At 48.9% G+C, this 15,899-nt stretch overlaps 1 protein-coding gene across 1 annotated transcript; it reads right to left on the reverse strand.

The window, feature by feature from the left end:
- Positions 1–366: 366 nt before the first annotated feature.
- On the reverse strand, positions 367–6,610 carry LOC102016318 (myeloid cell surface antigen CD33-like). The gene is made up of 5 exons (XM_005412696.2): positions 6,067–6,610; positions 5,604–5,882; positions 3,921–4,023; positions 3,498–3,579; positions 367–834 (listed from the first exon to the last, which is right to left on the reverse strand). Exons 1-5 carry the CDS (start codon positions 6,530–6,532, stop codon positions 733–735), a joined length of 1,032 nt encoding a protein of 343 aa, XP_005412753.1. The 5' UTR covers positions 6,533–6,610; the 3' UTR covers positions 367–732.
- Between the last annotated feature and the right edge of the window lie 9,289 nt (positions 6,611–15,899).

Raw genomic sequence — 15,899 nt, forward strand, 5'->3', positions numbered from 1 at the left:
GGTCATGTTGAAAATCTTATCAACTTTTCTTTTGAATGGGGAGCTAGCGAAGTATTCTGACTGTGGTCATCTCTGAGTTTAAGAAAATGTCAGGTGCTAACATACAGTTTTGCCGGTAGCAGGACTTAAAAGAAGCGAAAAATTTGAGTAAGCAGGAGGTGAGATGGAAGGAAGGGAGGATTTAAGGAGTTGGGACAAAGATGGTGGTGGAGGGGAAGTCGAGTCAGGGAAGGGCTTCACGGTAGGGCTTCGAGCAGAGAATAAGTCTGACGTGCTGCTGATCTAGTTTCAGGGCTGGGACACCCCAGGCCTCTGGACTAGATGGCGCAAGGGAAGGAACCAGATCACACTTGGTGTATACCAGGACCTCTGCTGGGCATCAACATGTATTTTATTTAATCCTCACAGCAACCTTGTGAAGCAGAACTCCTCACACCCATTTACAGAGCAGGAGACGGAGACGTGCTGGGGTGATGTGGGTCTCCCAATGACACACTCTTCTTAGAAAATGGGAGAGCATAGATTCCATCCCAGCTCTCTCTGACTGCAAAGTCTAAGATAATTCCAGTACTGCAGGAAACTTGCTCAATGTGTTATAAACTCAGTGGCAAGAGGGATGTTAAACCTTCCAGAACCAGCCTGTGGGCCCCGCAGAGGCTAAGACTCCAGGCTGAGACCCACGTTCCCGTCAGCCCTTCAGCGGCTCCTGACCTTGGAGCACTTGGTAGAGGATTATTTCCGAGGATGGAAGCTGATGGAGGCGTAGTGGACCTCCTGCTCCTCCCCTGAGGTGGGGACAGCTGTTGAGGAACTTGAGGGCTCTGGAGGGTGACCCTGTGTGGAGAAAGAAGGAGGGTATCAGAGCAGAGCAGTTGGGAGAGGAACCTGGACGAGGCAGAGGGGGCCCATGAAGCGAATTTCATTCGGGCAATGCATTTATTCACCTTTCATTTTTCCACCAACACTTTTGAAGGCGTCACTTACTCGGTTATCCAACAAACAGGGCACTCATTTTTGCTTTCCGATTTGGAACACTCACCTATGTGGAAAACACTATTATTTTGCCCATTTTCCTGACAGGGAAACTAAACCTTAGAGAGGTTAGCTGCTTTGAATGGTCATTTATCCTTTGATCTTGAAATCAGTTGCACTCTCCCTAAGACCCCCTGTGTGCTCAGCAGTGGATGTGCAGGATGGGAGCAATGCGGAGATCGGCCCTGTGGCTTCCGGTACTAACGGAGATGAAGACAAACAGTGCTAAATAGGCATGCAGTGACAGCTGTCCCTCCATGTGGGTGAATGGGAGGGAAGCAGAGTTAAGCTAGGTTTATCAGACCCGACCTCGTCCCGTGGAGTTAGGGTGGTGGAGCCGGCCTCCAGGGGGACGTGGCTCAGGTGCTCCTAGAAATGGTGAGGGTTACAAAGCAGCAGCATTTTCTGCTGCAAGCCTATTTCTCAGCTCTAGTGTTACTGCAATGTTTCTCAGAAGCATTCCGAAACTCATGTTCCGAAACTCACCATCCCCACTTCCTCTCTTCCTCTTCTGTCATGAGCCTCGTCTGTGGACCCTTCTGTGACTTCGCCCACCATCGGGCTTGCTTGTGGAGGGGCCCCAAATCCTGCATTTGCCTGGAGCCCTTTCCCCACTCCACACTCTTGCCCTCTGTTGTCCCCACTTGGATTCTTGGAGGTGCCTCAAATAAAATCATGCTTGATTTTTTTTCTCGAGAAATTTCTCCTCCTGCAGAGTTGGCACTTTCAGTCACTCGCAATTCAATTATTTACCCCAGTATCATCGTTGGTGACATATGCAGACATCTGTGACGTCAGTAAAAGTCTATGAGTCATCTCCATCATCCATGAGGTAGAGACAGCTTGCTATCTTGACGCACACCCTGCAGGTAGTTCTTCACTCTGTTAGCAAAATCTGCCGACTCAACCTCCAAGATGTATCCAAAATCCACTTCCTTACGGGAGATTATCACTGGCACCTTTGCTCATGTTCACTCATCCCTTGTTAGGTTACTTGTGTCTCCTATCTGGTCTCCCCTCTTCTCCCCCACCTGGGGTGGGATTTCTTCACACTACAGAGTGACTCATTCAAATGATGTCTGTTTAGGTCACTCTTCTGCTCAAAATACATAATATTTATTTATCATGGATTTAAAAAACATAAATAGGCCCCACGCACCCAGAATAACTGGCACACGGAGCTGATTTTTGCTGCAGGGCAGGATGAATGCACCAGAATTGCTGATTCTGCCTTCAAAAGCCTCATAGCAATGTTCACTTTAGTCAGAAGTATGTAAGTAAATGAAAACCAGAGCTCAGGTGATGAGCAGATTGTGCAGGATGATGTGGGCCTGGATGGAGGAGGAGGCCGAGAGCCAGGGTCCTGAGAGGTAGGCAGCTTCCTCAGCTTGAGGGGAGGGAGAAGGCCGTGTACTGAGAGTGTCCCTGATTTTCCTGCCCGAGATGCCAGACCACACTGTTTGGATGACCATCTTTTAGCGGAGTGGAGCATCTCGGTCAGGCGCTGTGCCTCTGAGCTGAATCCCCAGCCCGCGTGTAGAGCATCTCAAAACCGGAGGACGGGGAGGTAGCTGTGCGTGGGTGATGCTAACATGAGGAGGAGGGATACGAAGGAGGAACCGCGGCAGCGCAGGAAAAGAGAGGGAAACTTAGCTCGAAGGGAGAACGTGGTTAACTGTCTCAGAAGAGGCCCTGCCATCCTTTGGGGCTTATTGGCAGAGGAAGAGGGGACAGCGAGCTAGGTAGAATGGAGCCCAGTGTCTGATTGAGTTCCACGGACAGAGCCGCCATCCGTTAGGAAAGCCGGCAGGAGGAGCGTGTTTAGTCTTGTGAAGTGCTGACATCCGGGCCCTTGCTACTTGAGAAGCTGCCTCTCCCAGGGGCAACCAGTGTCTACAGACAGAAAAAGATCCTTGTGCAAGTGCATTGTTGCTGCGCTAAGCAACAAAACCCAAAGTCCACACTAATGCACATCCTATGGAGCGCGGACACTCAGGGCCATGATCCTTCTACCCTACTGACTCCAGGGCCGGTACCAGGCAGTTGGAGATAGGGCTGTTTATCCCAGAGCCTCCTGGAAATTATGCGGTGCAGCCAGTCTCAACCCTGCAGAACCTGCATCCCCTGCCCACTCCTTTCCTCCGGGAAGACTGCGGCAGAGCCCTTTGCCCACATCTCTCCTCACTCTGTGCTTCCTGAGCACCCTGGTGCTTCCCTGCGAGGCCTTTTGAGGCATGGCATGCTTATTTCCTTCGGGAACTGTGAGTCACAAACTGTCTTTCCTACCGCAGCCATCTCCTGGTTGGTTGGCCTTGTCGTGCCTGAACAGAACTGAATCACAGGTTGTAAAACAGGTGGCAGGTGACCAGTTCCATTCTGAACACAGTGAACGGGGCACAACAGTAAGCTGCGCAGCGGAGGCATCTGGAGGGCAGCCTGAATCCCAGGGTGGCCACGTCACTCACCAGGAAGGCTGGCCCAGTGGCTGGTTCAGTGTTCTTTGTGTCCCCCACAGTCCTGGGTGCTTTCTTCTTGAGGGTCTTCACTCTGAGCGGGGAGAGGAGGGTCTTTGAGCCTGGTTTCCTCAGACTCGGTGTCACTGTTATGAGCCAGGAACAAGTGACTGTGGTAGGTATAGGGTAGCACTTGCCTGGGGACTTTCATAACAAGGCATTGTACAAAGTTCCTTCCTCCCCGCTCCTCCCCCACCTCCTGGACATCTGGGCTGGGGCTGGGGACAGACCAGGCTTGCCGGTAGCCACAGCTTGGATTCTTCATGCACAGTACCCTTGCCCTTGTGTCAGCCCCTCACATTCCTCCAGGCCCCTCCAGCCCCACATCCGTCTTCTCCAGCCTGGTCCCGAACCTGGCCCAGAGCTGAGGCTCACATGAAGAAGATGACGCAGATGCAGACGCCAAGCAGGGCTGTGACCGCAGCTCCTCCGAGGGCCCCCTGCACCACTCCTGCTGTTGCTTTTGTCCTGAGGCTCCCTGCAGAGAAAGGAGCATTGGGCAGAGCCCCAATCTTGATAAGGCTTTCACCCCGAGGTGGAACTCCGCCCTTCGAGTCCTCTCACATATCCCAAACTCAGCCTTGTCCAGAGCCTTGGGACGAAGGACATCATCCACCCTGCACCACCTGTCCAGCCTCCACCCTCCTGTCCTACAACTCCTTCTCTCCCAGGGCCAGGTTCCTCTCTGCATCAGACCTCAGACTTGGCCAATGCGGGAGCATGGAGCTCTCGGCCCTGAGGGCCTCCTGTTAGAGACAGCGGCAGGGTCAGAAAGTCCCGTGAGCTGCTACAGACCTGGGCCCTCCTGCCTTCCGGGGCGGGGCCTGAGTCTCCCCTCCTGGCCTGCATTGGCCCTCCGCCTTGGGGTTAAGTGGGTCCTTTGTGCCCGTGGAAGGTATCAGAGGTAAATTAGAACAGGGAGGTGTTCACGGAACATTTGAGTCAGACACAGACAGCCCTCCTGGGCCTGCCTGGCTGTACCTCGGGGGATCCCAACGCCCAGAGTCAGGGACGGGTCTCTGGGCTCGCCTGACGACAGCTGAGCAGCACTGTGAGGGAACCGCCCTGTCCTGACAGTGCCCACCGTCCCGAGGGCGGCCAGATGCCATGACTGATGGGACAGGGCAGGGGCAGTGGTGTGATCTTTGCACAGATGTTAGGGCTAAGGGCTGAATAAAAGAAAAGTAGCCCAAAGGGATGTTTAAGGCATTAAACTACTGCATGTGATGCACGATTATGGTAAAAATTCATGGAACACACAACACCAAGGGCGAACTCTGGAGTGGGCTTTAGGCTCCAGGACAGGGTGGTGCGTGCCTGTGGGGTCATTGTTCGTAACAATGGACCACTCAGATGCTGCATGTTGGCAAGAGGGAGCTGTGTACAGGCGAGGGCAGAGGGCGTACGGGAAATCTCTGCATTTACCCGGCACTCAGATTTGGTGTGGGGCCAGGGATATAAGTCAGTGGCACAAGCACTCGCCTGGCAAGAGCAAGGTCCTGAGTTCGATTCCTGGTACCAAAAAAAAACCTTATAAAATTTACTGTGAATACTATGCCACTGTAAACACTGAAAGGTGTTTTTAAAATGCCTCCCAAGCATTCAGTGCTTGGAGGGAGATAAAGTGCGTCCTTTAGGATGGGAGAGGAAGAAATTACTACTCACCCATGAATGTCCTCACCCAAAAAGGAACCCTGATGGGGACTGCTTGTGGTTACACTGAGGAAACAGGTCTGACCAAATCCGGCACAGGTAATAAACCAATAACAGCCCCATGGAAGGAGTCTCTCCCTACTTGAGCCCGATCCTGCGGAGACCCTGACTGTGGGGTTCCTCTGCAAGCTCTGGGACAGGAGGAGAGGGTTTGATTCACTCTTGAAGGGGGTGAGCAGGAGGTGATAGGCAGCATTCCCCACTCCACCCAGAAACCGCACAAATGCCAAGAGACAGGACTGTGTTCTTCTAAGTCATCCACGCAACCAAGCTTCCACAGGAGTCCTTGGGCCCTGTCCTGAACTTCACACATCCAGCGACCCAAGTACCAGGCACAACACATACCAGTGACGTTGAGCTGCACGGTCCTCTCCACAGTCACACCAGCTGCAGGGAACATCACCTGACAGGTGAGGTTGGTGCCGTGGTCCTGGGGTCGAGGGTTCAGGGTGAGCAGAGAGGAGAGGGTGGTCCTGGGGCCCAGAGAGGTGAGGGCAGCTGACGTCCAGGAGAAGATGGGGGGTGTCCCGTGCTCACAGGCCCAGGGCACAGAGCAGGTCAGATTGATGGTGAGGCCTGGCATCAGAGTCCTGGGAGTGAGGATGTCGGGGGTGTGGGTCAGGGCTGGTGAGAAGAGGAGACATTGCGATCAGGAGGCCAGGCCCAAGGTGCAGCCCTGCGAGAAGTGCAGGTCCCAACTCAGCGCCTCCTGAGGTCCTAATACTTGAGCATCAATGTTTCCCAAGACAGCGTCCATCCCAACCTCCTCAGAGGCTACCACAACCATTGCGTGGTGCCCAGGCCTTACCTGTCACTTCCACAGAGACCCGGTCTGCACAGTAATTCCATTGTACACTTCCTGATTGCACCCGAAAGAAGTAGGAACCACTGTCCTCCTTCTGTGCATCTCTGATGTGCAGGGAGCAGTTCTTGGTGTTCGGGTCCAGAAGGAGGTGGAACCGGCTCCGAGTCCTCTCCTGTGCTTGCCTTCCGGGGTCATTTGTGGCCACGGGGGAGTCGAGGTTTGTATTGGCCCCTTCTTGAAACCAGTAGCCAGAGACAGAGCCAGGCCTGGAGTCCAGTGGAGAGTACAGGAAGCTGCAGGGCACAAGGACACACTGGCCCTCCTGTACGGTCACTGATTCTGGCACTTGCAGCCTGTATTTCAGACTCTTAAATGAGCACCCTGAGGGTAAATGAGGCCCCGCAATTTGCAGAGCCCCCTGCCCTTCTCCCGGCACCCACAGCAGCAGCAGGGGCAGCAGCAGCAGCATCTCGGAGCTGGAGGTCCTGGCTCCTGTGTGCGAGCAGAGAAGGGAGCAGTGTGGAGGGGAAGTGCAGAAACCGGGGTGCAGCAAGAGAGCTGGGTGGTTCACAGAAGAGGAACTCGGACTCATGTCCAGTGCAAGCTGCTCCTCTACACAGAATGGATGGACAGCTGGGGGACCCACCCACAGGGCAGGCAGGAGCAGAGGCTGTGTCCTGGCCCGTCCTGGAAGCTTGTTTGAGCACTGCCCTGGCCAGGGATACCGGGACACCTGAGACAGTGTCATGAGTGAGGGTTTGGCTGCCTCAGTCTTTCCAGGCCTAGCAAGTGCACAACCTTTTCTGTATCTATAAGTGGATGTTGAGGAATAAAGGATTCTGGATGCTCTGCGTGTCTGGGACAGAAGAAAGGAAGAGGAGTCCTCAGCAAGGTGCAGGTCATAGCTAACCGTTCATTTACTCAGCAAACACGTAGGCAGTTTGAAGTACTTGTGGAACTGTGCAGAAGGGGATAAGTGATGACCAGAGTTTACCGTAACCTGCCCCATGCAGGAACTTCAAGGTCACAGATCATGGTAGCAGCTTGAGTGTAAATTTAAAATATGAACAAGAAATTATTTTCCTAGAGGAGCACAGCAGTTCCCAAAGTGTGACACCTCCAGACTAAGAAACAGGCAGTGTCTTCATGTGACACAAAGGGAACACGAGCTCTGCACCAATGCAGAAGCAACTTCTTTCCCACCACTGCTTGGTGTAACGCAGTGAGTTTCGGCCTGTCCTCATCCCACAGCTAAGCTCCTCCTTCCAGGTAGTAAATCTGCATCTCACAGGCAAATGTGCCTCAAAAGGTGTATATATTCAGATGAGCTGAGAGGAGGATATAGATAAAATTAATTGTTTCTTCGGCTCACATGGACTTCTATCTCCCTCATGAGTGTTTCCCAGGGAATCAGGCCCCTGTTCCCCACATGTGTGTCACACAGATCACTCATCTGCCAGGATGTGGACTGCAGAGGAAGATGATGAAAGGGGACAAGGCTCAGGACACAGGGCGTGGAAGACTGCAGGGCGGCTCTCAGGGCGGGACAGGGGCCCCACAAACCCAGGCCTCGGAGCTGAACCTTCTCTGTGTTGCCTTCTGAATAAGAAGAGCTTTGCAGGTGTGACTAAATGAATTTCCTTGACGAGCAGGGTTCATTCTGAAGCAGCCAGTTGGCCTCTGAATCCAATCACAATGTCTCTGCACTGGAAAAGCAGAGAGAGAGCAGGTGCACAGGAAGGGGTGAGACCACCTGACCACGGATGCTGAGACCAGGGTGATAGGGCCAGCAGTCAAGGGACACAGCAGGCTCAACAAGCTGAGAGGAGCCCAGGGTGGACCCCTGCCATGGAGTCTGGGAGGAGGCTGCCCATCGGACCCTTAGATCTGACCCAGGGAAACTGACGTCAGAAATAGGAGAGAGTAAATACATTCCTTTGAGATATCATGCAGAATCAATCAAATGCTATTGTCCATAGATGAGTGCTTCAGAAAAAGTCACACAGCACACACTCACACACACAGAGACACACACACACACACACACACACACACACACACATGCACACACCAGCAGATGCATACAGTAGAGCTACGAAGTGTTACACCAGAAGGAGAGCCGGACATCTTCCATGACGTGAGTGAATTCAGGGACATTATGCCATGTGAAATAATCTGTGCATAGAGGCACAATATCACATTATATTATTTTACATGAAACCTGAAACTTCAAATTCATAAAAGCAAGAGAAGATAGTGCCAGGCAGAGGCTCAGGAGTGAGATGAAAGAGGAAAGCTTGGCAAAGGCTGTAGTTAGACTGGTTGAGTAAGTTCTAGACATTGATACATAAGGAGGGGCACAGTTAATAATGATGTAGTGTATATTTCAAAGTTGTTATCTGAAGAAAGTCCTCCTCACAAACCAACACAAGACAGATACTACGAAATGCAAAACAGTCTTTTGATTAATGCAGGATGTGTTAGTTCCAAGTGCAGGGGTGTTGGTGAATGTGTGAGGTAATTCAAAGGTTAGCTTTCCTTAGCATGGTACAGGGTGAATATTTTTAAAACCTTATGCTGTGCATCCCCCATGTACATAAGCATATCCCGTGTTTTTTGTTAATAAGATGATGATATTAATAATGGCAATTATAAATTACAGAGATGACTATCCATAAACATCACATTGTATGCTGAAAGTGAATGAATATTTTTTTTCTTTTTTGCGGTACCAGGGATTGAACTCACGACCTTGCGCTTGCCAGGCAGGCACTTTGAATTTTTTATCAGTTACAGAGAAATCTTTCCTGCAAATATCCAAAGGCAATCCAAATAAATGATCACAATTAATAAACAAAGAGAAACTGCTGATCTGAAGATCACGGTTGATGAGTGAGTTTCCTCTTTCCCACGTGTGATCACCTCTTTCTCACCTCCCTGAAGCCTGCCCTTCACCCCAGCTATGCTCTGTAACACTGAAGCCTGGACCCTCCTCTTTCCCCACGTTTTTATCCAGCTCTCTGCCTGGATCCCCGTGTGGGTGTCATGAGGCTTCTCAGAGTTACAGTCCTTCCGTGATACCTTCTCCTCTGTGGAACAGATCACCTCCCTGCCAGGTGCTGAGGACCTTCTGGAACTGTCCTTGGTCCCCTTTTTTTCTTCCTCACCACATACATGAAAAATCCTGAAGGGAAAAGGCATCTTGGAGGGACAGAGGCAGCAACACTCATCAGATGCTTGGAATAGGCTCACCAAGGTCCACAGCAGCTCCGATAGAGGGTACAGACATTAAGCCAAGCAGAAGCAAACAACCTGAAGGAGAAGCCCGTGGATGAAATCTGGTAAGAGGGTTGTTTACAATAAAAGTCAGGGCTGCTGCTTGGTCCTGACCCTTCTCACAGCTCAGGTCTGGAGCACACGACATTCTGGGAAAATTCGAATCCCCCGAGGGAGGAAGCCAAGTGCAGCCTGCCTGCCTATCGGCGCCCAGAGCAGCAGGCACAACCCAGGCCTGCCTGGCCTAACTCTCTTTTCGGTGGGACATGATGCCCAGCTAGGGAGATATTCATAGGTGAGGGCCTCCCCAGATCCGGGCATGAAGGAAACTGGAGAAATTAAGGAGACACAGAGAATCACTGAGAGGGGAGACACTGATTTAGGACTGCTGAGCTCGATGGACAGTTAGGAGCAAAGGGCAAGGTCCTGTTTATGGACCAGCCAAGGCATTGAGAGATCTGTGAGATGACTAAAATGGTAGGGGACTGCAGTGGCCCAAATTGATAAGGCCTCTGGCTATTGTCTGTGTTTCCCCCAGCACTGTAATGCCGGTAAGGCTGGAAAAAGAACACGGGAGCAGGGCCAGCAGGCGCTCTCCCAATACCCACCAATGGTACCTAGCCCAGAATTCTGTGAGTTCCCTCCAACCATCCACCAAGCCCTACAGAGCTCTACACAGATGGGCTCTCCTCCTCCTCGCCCTGAACACCAGGGAACTCAACGGCTGGAGAGACTTTGCCTGTGAAGCTGAGCACCTGAGACAGGAGATCACTGAGGGAGAAGAAAACCAAAATCAGAGCCCTTGAAGCAGTTTGCTGTGGGCTCCCAGCAACCACTACAATCCTGGGTCAGATTGAAACTTGGCAAATATGAGTATCACTTTGACATCGGAAGCAAAGGCACAGAGAAAAGCCACTGGAGTGGCCAGTTGGGATGGGGTCCCTGCCTCTGGGCTGATCACAGGACACCTATGAAGTGGTCTGAGTGAGAAAGGTTGGGCAGAGCTAGGAGATGGCAGCAGAGAGCCTGGGAAGGGGAAGTTGTCAACTACGCAGAGTGACGTCACAGTCAGTGACAGAACACAACCGGGAGCTTGAGGTTCTGACCTGTGTGTCGGGGAGGTGCTGGGGACCCCACAGCACTCTTCAGGCGTAGTGACCTTTGTATGGTTTTTGGTTTTGTCATCTGTGTGTTTGTGTGTGTTCTTTTTTCTTCTTCATGGTTGATGTTTTGAGGGTCAGAATATTGCATCTAAGTGTATGAATTTTCTACTGTTGCTTGCAAAATACTGCATATGATTAGATCACATATGCCCACTGCCAAGGTTGTTTCGGGGTATTATTTAACCTGATTTCACCGTCAGCTCCCCTCTCAGTCCTCCCTCTGTCCTTCTTCTGTCCTCTCCCCTCCCCTCTAAATTTTATCCCTCCCTTTCCTTTGCTACTTTCCTCTTCATATGTTCTTCTGTCTCTTGCTTCCTGCTCTTCATTTTTTAAATTTATTTTATTTATTCCCTCCTTTCCTGTATACTCTTCTCATTTTTACATAGGCTGTTAATATTAATCTGATACAGTATTTTAACAGCTCACGTTAGTTTCCCCAACACCAATGGTCTTTTTACAATATTCTGAAGTTTGTGTTCCTGTTAGGTCATTAATTGATTTGAGGCTCCCTCTATCTTCCTGCATTTCCACTTAAACTCCCTCCTCCTTCTCTTCCCTTTCTTGCTCTCTTGTACCCTCACAAGCATCCCACTATCCCCTTTCTTTTATATGTAAACTGTTATTAATACATACCTTTCTTTTTTATATTTTAGGGTGTTTATGAGGGTCATATGTTTCTGCACAACTTTGTATGTGGACTATTTCTCTGTCTCTATATTATTTTATATTGACCTGTTGCATTCTCCTCACCAAAGGTCATTGCTTAAGTCTCCTAAATAAGGTTTCTGCTGATTTTTAAAATGGACATCAGCATTCAGAAGGCTGAGGTAGGAGGGTCACAGTGTGTTTGAGACCAGCCTGGGCTACATAGTGAGTTCAAGGCCAGCCTGAACTGCACAGCCAGACACCGTCTCAAAAAATGAAATAAAAAATAAAAGGAACTAACGTGGAGACAATGCCCAGAAGTAGTGCCTTTGTGTCTTCTTATAAACCCCTCCCTTCACCCCTTTCCCTCTGGCCCTATACATATCCTCTGAACTACTCTCTACCACCACGCTCTTAACAGCTATAAAAATAATATCATCAACACTCCTTTCCCTCTCTCATCTGTATTGTTCCTTTTCAGTCTCTGTCCACTTTTCTAAATTTCTCTTCTTTTAGTTATTTTTTAAATATGTTTTTCACTCATCCTCTCTATATCCAAGCTCCTTTTCTCCCAGTGTTAATCCTTTGTATTCCTCAGTTACTGAAAACTTGCTAAATAAGCTCTAAATTACATACCAACATATGATTATTCCCTAAACACTGATATTACCAGTAGTTGTTCTTTCCTTGCTATTTTATGCATGGGATCCCTCCTATGGAAGCAGTACTTTCTAGCCCTACTGATCTACAGCATTCCACACAAAAACACAGGAATCATGTATAAAAGATGCCTCAGAATTCTGCCATAAAATGCCTCAGAATTCTGACTTTCCAAAGGTAAAGGCACAGAAATGAAAATGCGGGGAAGTTCAGGCAAAAAATTTAAGAACCACATGATTAAAATATTTGAAGAGATCAAAGACGAAACAAATCAGCAAATGAATCAGATGTTCAATGAGCTGATAGAGGATGCACTTTAGCCAACCCCCCTTCCCCAAAACGATTTAATTATATGATGTCCAGTGAGCTGAAAGAAAACACAAGGAAGCTGTTTCAATTTAGGGAATCAATGCAGAATATGGATGACACTTTAGTAAAGAATTAGAATAAAGAAAAAATAAATAGATTCCAATACAAGCACAGTGGGAACTTCAATACCCCACTCTCACAAGGAGTCTGATCAATCAAGCAAAAACTTAACAAAAGTATGAGAGTTGAAGTGTGCCTCTGAATGAACCTAAGAGATATCTGCAGAGTTGTGGGAGACCAGGCTATGTGATCCACCACAGAAATTGAGGCTTTGTGAACATTTCCGGCGGGGTAGGGGGGATGGGAGTGGGGTGGCAGGCTGCCCCCTCCCTTGTTTGTGTGCAGGAATTCTGAGGCTCACAGCACCCCCAGGGAAGGACAACATCAGCCTGAGAGCTAAACAAAAAAAATTACACATCCAGATGTGAGGTTCTTGTGTTCCCTGTTAATGATTTACATTTTCTTGAGCCTTGGATTGGTGACTGCTACATTGTTGTGTTTTACTAATAAAACCCCGACCTTCTAGATTCCTGGTGTTCGTGCACCCTTGAGATGGGAGACCCTTGAATGAGGGACCTCGTCCCTCTTGCTCGGAAATTTGTCTTTTTCTCTTTTATTCCTTGTCATACTCCCTAGGTCAGGGAGTATGCGGGCTGGCTCCTGCACAGAGTGTTTCATTCAAAAACAGCAGAATATACTGTTCTCAGAAGCCCATGGAAGTTTCTCCAAATAGACCTTACTTGAGGCCATAACCCAAGCTTGAATAAATACAAAATAATTGAAATAACCTCTGGCATCCTATCAGATAACAACAATGTAAAACTAGAAACCAAGGGAAAAAGAAACCACAAAAATGACAAACACTTGGAGATTAGATAACACATTCCTGAATAATCAGTGGATAACACAAGAAATCAACAAGAAAATTAAAATTTCCTTAGAGCAAGTGTTAATGGCAGTATAACATACCAAGCTTGTGGCACTGAAAGCAATTCTAAGAGTGAAGTTTCTACCTGTGTGTATCTATATTAAAAAATATAGAGTATTACCAAATAAATAGACTAATGTTGCATTTCAATGTTGTAGAACAAGAACAATCCAAATTCACATCTGTAGAGGGAAAGAAACTATGATGTATCCAAAACATATAATAATAAAACAAACACATATAATATCACAATAAACATATAATAAAAATGCTCAAGTGCACATTCTTGCTCTCTCACTCTTTCTCCAGTTCATTCCACTATCATCTCTTCTTTTTTTTTTCTAATTCATACCAACTGCTTACACCATCTTTGAAAAGGATCCATCTTCCACTTCTCCTTTGCAGCAGTTTGGATCTGGAGCATCCTTAAAACCCCACATGTAGAAGATTTGGTCCCCAGCCTGTGGTGTGATTTGGAGCGGCAGTTTCTCTGGAGGGGACAATGGGACGCTGGCCTGTTTCTCTGTGTCTCACCATAAAGATGTGAATTAGGCTTCTCAGCCGTGGGCTGGCACCATGATGAACTGTTGTACAACAACCTCAGAGCTACTAGGCCATATGACAATTAACCAAGGCTTCTGAAACCAAGCAACAAATGAACTTTCCAGACTTGTCATTTATTTCTTTTTATTCCTGTCCCTCTTATCTTGGTGGCAGAGAATGGCATGCTGTGCATTCTGAGGCATCACTGACACCTCCCCAAAATTCGGGCACGTGGTAGGAACTCAATGTTACTTATTAAAGGAGTCCACAAATAGTGGATGAACGTCATCCCTGCACAGAAGCATGCAAGAATTCAGTGCATACACTGGGAATTGAACCTGGAGTGTGCAGAAGAGCTACACACAGTACACACAACACAGATGTACACACACACGCACACAAACACACACACACACACGTACATCCTAAACTGTACTGTAGACTGAGTCTGGAGGGTGACAAGATGGGAACAAAAGTGAGCATATTGTCTTAGGAGCAGGAACTGCGTATGCAAAGCCTCAGAACCAGGAGGGCCTGGCTGGTAGCTATGGTGAGAATTTCATGGAGCAGGGAGAAAAGGCGATGGAGAGGAGTCCAGCAGAGCAGAGACCATGCAAGGCCTGCAGTCCTGATGAAGTATTCACCTGTGCCTCTGTCCACGCAGAAGACACACAGATGCTCAAACTGTGCAAGAAGTGGATGATGATGGTGCCTGAAACGCATGCTGGAGGCTGGTGATGGTAGAGATGAGGCAGGAGTGAGGTGGGTTTGGTGATCTTGGAACAGATGAAGTCCAAGAATGACCAGCATCAAGAAGGGCAAAGGGAATAAGGATGATCAGGGCAGTTCAGGCTCTGGAGGGGAGAAGGACCAGTTAGTGATTGTGGGAGAAGAGAGATGGTACCAGATCACACTGGAGATCCATACAGTGGTCCTGGCTTAAGATGAGGCCACTGAACCGTGAGCACTATGGGGACACAGAGGGGCGTCCAGGTTCAGTCTGGTGATGGGAGGCTCAGTTGTGGCTGAGCCAGGCGCTGTGGAGTGCCATGAAGGAGATGTCCAGGGAGAAGTGCTACGCTGTGATGTCACATCACTTACCTAAAGGACTAGTCTGTGACACTGTCCATGTCTGCTGCTGGACTTTTCACCTTTTTTCTGTGGGACATCACTCTAAATGGAGGGACCACAGCACTTCAGTGTGGGCACTGAGGGTGCAGGGGGCAAAATCAACTAACATGCGCCCTGCCGATGGGCTGGAAGGTTGATAGAAAGAGAGGGGAAGGCTAACTCCCAGTCCTCACAGTGGGACCAGCTAACTCCCCATGTTGGTCAGAGTTAGGGACGGATAACAACTGTCCCTTGTGCAGTTGCTATCACCTACTCAGCCCCTGCTGAGTCCCCACCCTTTTGACCTCCTTGTATCCCTGAGCACTCACTCTCTGGAGTTCAGTGTTGAATAATCTGCCGCCACTTCAGTGCCCTGTGCAGCCCTCACCTAAGGATGATGAGACAGAGCCCGAGAAGCAGGATCTTAACAGCCACTTCCATGACGGCCAGCAGCACCACCTCCGCCATGGGCTCTGATTTCTCTGCAGGAAAGTGGGGGAGGCTGGATTCCCCTATAAAAGGAACAGCCCAGTCATTTTTATCACCTTTGCCCTTGGATAGTGTCCTCCAGGTCAGTCTTTATCCCTCTCCTACTCCACACCTCAACTGTCAGGCAGGTGCACAGAAGAAATATAACTTTAACTTGTGAAAAGTAAAACTCTTGTTGTTCCTACACAGCGCCCCCAGCATTTGGTACTGTTGATTTCTTGAGAATAACTAGTCTTTCTGGAGTGAGGTGGAATCTCAGCATTGCTGTCACTTGCATCTCTTGAATTCAGTGATGCTCCACATTTTGCCCTTTATTCTGCATCTGAGAAGTGTGCATTCATTTCAGGTGCCCATTTTTGGATTGGGTCTTTACATTGGGGCGTATAATTGTTTCAGATTCCTTATGTATTCTAGATATTAATGCTTTGCTTGGGGAAAAGCTGGCAGATTTTTTTTCCCTCTCTGTGGGTTGCCTCTTCATTCTGTTGATGATTTCTTCCGCTGTGTAAAAGCTTGAGAATAAAATAAGATCCCCATTGTTGGGTATTTGTAATTTTTCTCATGAAATCATGGTTTTGTTCATAAAGTCTTTGGCTACACCTATGTCTTCAAGAGTTCTACCTATTCTCTCTTCCAGTAGATTTAGTGTTTCT

This window comes from Chinchilla lanigera, unplaced genomic scaffold (assembly GCF_000276665.1).
Source record: "Chinchilla lanigera isolate Chin_1 unplaced genomic scaffold, ChiLan1.0 scaffold00157, whole genome shotgun sequence".
NCBI lineage: Eukaryota > Metazoa > Chordata > Mammalia > Rodentia > Chinchillidae > Chinchilla > Chinchilla lanigera.

Bases quoted from the DNA above. Each gene is read 5' to 3' on its own strand.
- LOC102016318 (XM_005412696.2), bottom strand. From the start codon at position 6,532: ATGCTGCTGCTGCTGCCCCTGCTGCTGCTGTGGGTGCCGGGAGAAGGG. The intron at 5,883-6,066 runs GTAAGGCCTGGG...TCTTCTCACCAG, and splicing joins GGTCTCTGTGGAAGTGACAG to CCCTGACCCACACCCCCGAC. The intron at 4,024-5,603 runs GTATGTGTTGTG...CTTTCTCTGCAG, and splicing joins CGTGCAGCTCAACGTCACTG to GGAGCCTCAGGACAAAAGCA.